The following is a 6,605-nucleotide window of genomic DNA, read 5'->3' as shown; positions in this document are numbered from 1 at the left end:
TCACCCAAAGTTATTTTGATTGAGGAGTTGAAGAGGAGACGATCAACATCACTGCATGGAAGCTCTGAGCCGATCCATGGCTTGGATTCCTCCACCCATTTTTGCCAGAGCCAGCACAACCGGAGAGCTCTTCCAAATCTATCAAGGTCAGGCACACCTAAGCCACCAAGGTCTTTGGGTCTGGTAACTATTAGCCAGTTAATTGGGCAGTGTCCACCATTGGCATTCTCCTCCCCTTCCACAAGAACGACCTTCTGATTTTGTCAATATTCCTCCTAGCCCATGTCGCCAAGGGAAACACTGTGAGGTGGTAGGTTGGCATGGAGGAGAGGACCGAAGTTATTAGAGTGAGGCGTCCTGCTTTGTTTAACCATCTTCCTTTCCATTTAAGTAGCCTTTGTTCAATACGCTCAATGAGAGGTTGCACATGGACCTTTTCGAGCAATCTGGTGTGGAGTTGCAGCCCCAGATGGAATGGCAGCATTGGGGCGGGAGGCCGGATCTCCTCTTGCTCCATAGGGATCGGAGTGGGGAAGCCGACGAGGGTTTCGTCTGATGTGTTGCTCTCGGTGTTGCTCTCAGGGTTAACCTATAACAGCGTCTCCAGCAGAACTAGAACCCTAAGGCAACAGGGGCCTCGTTTTGGCAACTCGTGGGTTGGAGACTTTAACAGTGTGAACAATTTCTAAAGGTATATGTTTGTAGAGGGGATTGAAGCCGCAATTCCTTCACTTTATTTGGGACCATTTATTATTGTTTTGCCTTACAAAGTTATATATCTGAATATTCTACCAGTAAGGATATACATGAAACCCATTATCTTCAGGAACTACAGGGCAGATGAGGTATTTATTCTCGCCAATAAACGGGAAAAAACATCTATGTACTGTTTAAAAGTTCAGTCACCATTGCTTAGTGATAGAGCAGCTGCGACCTTGCACTTTAAGAACAGCGACGACCGTAACGGTGCGTTATTGCCATCTCGCAGCCACAAACTTTTTATTCACATGTATATGAGCTGCGACCGTCGCCGCCCAGCGTCATCCTCGTCGTCCTCCCCCTTTTGCTAGTTCTTGGATTTCAGGGCTGCCACCCTCTCCTCCGTGGCCTTGAGGGCTTCCCCATAGATGCTCACCAGCTGAAAAGGCAAAGCCATTGATGTTATTGGGTTACCACCGAGGCTTGAGGACAATGGAGATACTGTGAATTACTTATGGCACACCTCATCTACTTCGTCGGGCGTCATGATCAGCGTCGGCGACATCATGATGGCATCGCCAGCAACCCTGACCAGCATGCCGCGCTTCTGGCACTCCTCTCCAAAGATCGCACCAACGCCTGAAAAAGTATCATCCCACATCATACAGACCTTTAGTTTTCGGCAGATTCAGGTTGCGCTTTGGATCCAAGACAGTGGCATCTCTAGGCATCTTGGAACAGGATTAGTAAGCCTAACTCTCTGTTACATGCCATGCCATTGTGTACTAGCTGCAACATCGACTTACCCCATTCGGCAGGGAATAGATCGGTCGGTGATTTGTTGTTGGTGAATTCGGTTCCCATAATCATCCCTAAGCCACGTATCTGAAGTTCAGGAGCACTGTAGTTATGTATTTGAACCGAGTGGTGGGTTTCGCGATTCAGAAATTCAGATGCGTACCTCCCCGATAATTGGACTGTCCGCCAACGCCCTAATTCCATCCTGGAACTTTGGAGCAATGCGCTTGACATGACCAGGAATATCCCTTTCGCTGATGCCATTTTTTGCAAATCATTCATCAGGAACAACAGATAAATAACTCAAATATGTGTTACAAAAAGTGCAGCATATATTACCGATAAAGTTTCAGAGCTTCTATGGCCACAGCACAGGCAACTGGATGACCGGAGTATGTAAATCCATGAGCAAATGAACCTGTAAGACACGACATGTCAGCACATGCGATGTTTCGGGAAAACTCACCACGTGCCAATGCAGAAACACTATAGTTGATCTCACAGAAATTGCAGTAACCTACCAAGCTTATTGCTCTGGGAATGAATCACATCTGATATCTCTGGGCTAACAAGAGTTGCCCCGATGGGTACATATGCATTTGAAAGAGCCTGTTACAGTAAAAATGGCATTAATCTCTATACATCAGAATGTCATATATATAAGCATGTTCACATGTCAGTGAGACTCAAAATTCACCTTGGCCAATGAAACTAGATCTGGCTTGATGTTATAATAATCACATCCAAACATAGTCCCCAACCTTCCAAATGCAGTGATAACCTAGAATGCATTATCAGTCAACAATATCCACAAAAGTTATATTTTTTCCTTCATATTTGACATTGTTTGATTTCATAGAAAGTGTTCAATACCTCATCTGCTATGAAAAGAATGTCATACTTCTTGACCACTGCTTGAACCTGTTGACAGAAAACAAAATGACACAGAATAAACATTCGGAACAAGAATTCAAGTCCTTGACGTAGGCCTTTGTTTAATACACCAACAATAGCAATTCACAAACAACACCACTACAATGAGATGAAGGAAGAAAAGAGAAGAGGCAAAGAGGGATGGGTGAATTAAGCAAATATACTTTCAGAGAAGTTCAGTTTGTTCATAGAAGAGCTATCAAAGTATTGGAACTTGTAGTATATAACCTTTTCAAAATAGGTCTTTGGAGGAGGGATGACACCACCAGCACCCATCACAGGTTCAGCAATGAAAGCAGCGATCTGATAAATCAAAGATACCACATAATTAGGGAGACATTAAGCTTTGAACGTATTGACAGCATACAAGCTTTGTTGATAAGAACTCTACTGTTTCTGGTCCTTCTTTGAGAATAAGATTCTCTAAATTGGTGGCAAGTCTAGTCGCAAATTCTTCTTCTGTCTCACCTGTTCCGCACCAAATAGTTTATTAGCAAAATATGCAGCTCAATTTTACAGCAATTTTTCTTTTTCGGAATTCATCTAGCAAAATTTTAAATCATATTACCAGGAAGATGATATCGCCAGTAGTGAGGGCAGTCAGTGTGCAGAACAAAAGGTGCTGGTAGATCAAACTTCTGGTGCAGGGCAGGAAGACTAAAGATAGAGTTGCAATCAGAAAACTATTGAAGATTATTTATGAGTGTCGTTGGACATGCTTTAAAGATGTATGCTGGCAAACCATCATTTTTAGTATGACAGTACTCACCCAGTTAGGCTCGCTGATATCAATGTAGATCCATGGTATCTGCAACACGTGTATAACAAGCATCAAGCAGTAACAAAAGAATCTCAAAAGCTTCCAGATTTTCATAGAATGGAACTTGAAATCAGAGAACGTTGCAATTTTTTATCTGGAACCAACGTTTATGACAATTGTTAACTGAAGAAGTACAACAAGACCTTTCTTGTTTCAAGAACAAAATTTGATTACAGTAAAGCTTACGCTTTTGATCGTGCAATAAATTTCTTCTTGTTTGGCCTCCGCAATGCATTGTTATAATACCATACTAGTTTGACCTGTAAAATATAAGCATCAGTAATGGACCTGTCAGGAACAAAACCATGTTTATATCAAAGAGAAGGAAAAAACACATTAAAATGCTAGAATAGAAATCTCACGGTCTGCCAACTAGCTAGGTATATTTCAAAGAGAAATTGGGCCACAATCGACACATGAATATCATGATCAATGAACCAGCAACCATTTTAATGAGAGAGCACGTACATATTTCTTTAGCGATGTGCAATAAAATTCACTTTTAGTTGTGTGTTTAAGTTCTTTAAAGATGAGCGGTTGATGCAAAAATCACTATTTAAGTACTTTCAGTTATCTGCAGTAAAAGCAAAGAACAGTGACAGCGACACCATTGACGGTATTTCTTCTTAATATAATGTTAAGCAGCTCTCCTACGTGTTCAACAAAAAAAAACACCATTGATGGTACTAGGGGTCTAAACTGTAAACTGCAGAAAATAGTAGGTGCTATTAATAGTCACACCTGAGAGTCATTTGCTTCTGAACCACTGTTTGTGAAGAAAACTTTTCCCATTTCCCTTGCAGTGAACATGCTAAGGATCTCCTGTGCAAGATCCTGAAAGCAGCAGTACAATTCCAATAATCAATTTTAGAAATTTGGCAAGTGATTTTTTAGAAAAGAAACTAGGATAGAGACAGCAATTTCAAAATTGAATAAATAAACTAATAATAGACGAGCGATTCAAGAAAATGTACCAATGAAGGTTTGGTTGTGCGGTTCCAAAAGGAATGGTAGAAGGGTAATTTGTTTAATTGCTCAGTTGCTGCTTTGACTAATCGAGGCTCGCTACCACCTGAAGACATAATGCACATAGATTATGCAGAAGTAACAGATGCAAAAACATTGGTAAAGCCATAGAAATAAATGGTGGTACATTATCACAAAGTCAAGTGCACATACCTAAAGCTGTGCACCATAATCCTGCAAGAGAATCCAGGTACTTGTTCCCATTAATGTCGTAAACATAGGAACCCTGCATAATCAAATAGTAAGCTAGACTGCAAAACAGTACATTCTGTAAATGTAAGATAGGTATATAAAATAGTAGGCGTTCTAAATTTACTTCTCCGCAATTGAACACTATATTTCTATATTTCAAGAGATGTAACAAAAATAATGCTAAAGTTCAGAGTTGCGACCTCAGATCTCTCAATAATTAGAGGATGCAAATCATTGCTCTGCCAGCCAGCTGTAAAAGGTGCTAACATGCCATGGCCCTTAAACCTGGAAGAATCACTTTGCAGATCAGCAATAGGCAGTAGTTTACATGGTGTAACAGAAGTACAGAACACAACTGTGTGACAATTCCAGATAAGAGAAAAGAACTGCATACCCATTTTCTTCAGTTGAGGCAGACTGGGCAGATGGAGCTGAACTAAAATGTCTGACTGAGGCATCCAACAAACTATCCGCATGCCCTTGCAAACTTGCAGTGCCAGTTACATGCTTCAATAAGCTGCTTGCCTGTGGGGCAGGAAAAAAGGATCGCATATAAGCTGTGACAATGGCCAAAATTTGGCAAGTGATGTCTGATGTCTGAACCACACAAATAGGTCGAATATTCATGTCATAGTACCTTTTTTTAGATAACGGAAAATATCATGTCATAGTACCTCAAGGCAGTATGTAAATGTGCAGCTCTGAATAAAGCATGGCACTTTGTGCGTGAAAGTCAAATAAAGGGATGGTATATCCCGAACAAGGAACCCAACTTTGCATCACATGGGGGTACTACGACACTAGGATTCGAAAAGATCGTTTCAGAGTCCACGTACAGTATAATCACACGTAATCGTAAGCATATGACAAAGGGGGGGGGGGGGGGGGGGGGGGGGGGGCGAATTTAAGGTGGGAGCATACTTACCCTACTAATTTTCCACGAAAAAATTGTCAAAACGCTGGGTTTTTTTTTTGTCAGTCCGCGATTTTAAAATCAGGGATTCCTAAAGTATAATCTGATACCTCGACTGCTACGCACCTCGAAGCAGCTGGTAATTAGAACTAGAAGCCGTACAATTTATCGTACTCTTTTCCAAGAAAACGTGAGAAGGAGCGCGACCAGAAGAAGACTACTTTGCAACAAAAAAAGCATCCAAAACAAGGTTTTCTTCCACTGACGCGATGAGAGGCTGTGAAATTCTGCCCACTGTACCCGAGAAAGAAGCCATCTTTTGCGTGCATCTACTAGGAGCGTAGGACACAAGGTACATGGATAATCTTCACCTGGGCGGGGGCATTGGATCGGAGCAGGCGTCGCACGATCATCGTCGCTCCCCGAGACGGAGGCGGGGACGGACGCCGGCGCCCTAACGAGTTGCTGGAGGCAGGCAGAGGCAGAAGAGGAAGAGCTCGAAAAGCGAGGGCCCGAGGGGGCACGGAGAGACTTATAGGCAGGCCGAGGAGGAAGGCGAAGTTCGCGGAGGAAGACGTGCCCAACGGGCCCGTTCGCTCTGGTTTATCACAATCTATAATATTTTTCTATAACAATAAAATAGCTTTAGTTAACTTTAATATCAGCCGTCCAGGAATCTCTTCCCGTGCTCCGCTCTGATTTAACGCCAAATCGAACGAGGGAGGAGGCACGCGTACGGAGCTTGATGTGATTTTCTTTATTTATCCTGTTTATTTCTCTTATAATCTGTCTTTCTCAATTTATTTTTTAATTAAAATAGTATTTTTTTACGGTAAATTGATAAATCAGACGAAACAGTATTTCAGTTCGTTTTTTCTGCGAGGCGGGATGACGAAGTTTTTTCAGCGACATCTCTCGGGTCGGGTGTCAGTCAGGCCACGTGTGAGCAAACTACTCCGGTTTAATTATAGAGTTATTTATTTAGGGATTAGCGAGGGGATTTGCGACGAGAGAATCGGCTGTTTCCATCTCAAGATCGATCGATAATTGTCTTTGTTAGTCCAGCTATCGCCAATTCACCGTCCTTTTTCTCTCCAAAAATAGCACAAAGCCTCGCAGTCACAGGTGCTGCTGCGAGTGCCGTGGCGCCTATGGAAAACAGTACTAGTACCTGCGGCTGCGTCCAGGGCCGAGGAGGAGCCGTGAAAGAGATGCCCGATCGAT

General features: G+C 42.5%; 1 protein-coding gene across 1 annotated transcript; it reads right to left on the bottom strand.

Moving 5' to 3' along the window:
- Window positions 1–711: 711 nt before the first annotated feature.
- On the bottom strand, window positions 712–5,932 carry LOC136493721 (gamma-aminobutyrate transaminase 1, mitochondrial-like). Its single transcript, XM_066489853.1, has 19 exons — window positions 5,753–5,932; window positions 4,863–4,993; window positions 4,669–4,753; window positions 4,430–4,502; window positions 4,225–4,322; window positions 3,992–4,084; window positions 3,437–3,510; window positions 3,200–3,238; window positions 2,999–3,087; window positions 2,822–2,898; window positions 2,659–2,733; window positions 2,371–2,418; window positions 2,195–2,278; window positions 2,019–2,106; window positions 1,837–1,915; window positions 1,661–1,751; window positions 1,506–1,584; window positions 1,223–1,338; window positions 712–1,138 (listed from the first exon to the last, which is right to left on the bottom strand). The coding sequence occupies exons 1-19, from the start codon at window positions 5,792–5,794 to the stop codon at window positions 1,067–1,069; spliced, it is 1,533 nt and encodes a 510-aa protein (XP_066345950.1). The 5' UTR covers window positions 5,795–5,932; the 3' UTR covers window positions 712–1,066.
- Window positions 5,933–6,605: the final 673 nt, after the last annotated feature.

This window comes from Miscanthus floridulus, chromosome 11 (genome assembly GCF_019320115.1).
Source record: "Miscanthus floridulus cultivar M001 chromosome 11, ASM1932011v1, whole genome shotgun sequence".
Classification (NCBI taxonomy): domain Eukaryota; kingdom Viridiplantae; phylum Streptophyta; class Magnoliopsida; order Poales; family Poaceae; genus Miscanthus; species Miscanthus floridulus.
This window is presented reverse-complemented; position numbering and strand designations above follow the sequence as displayed.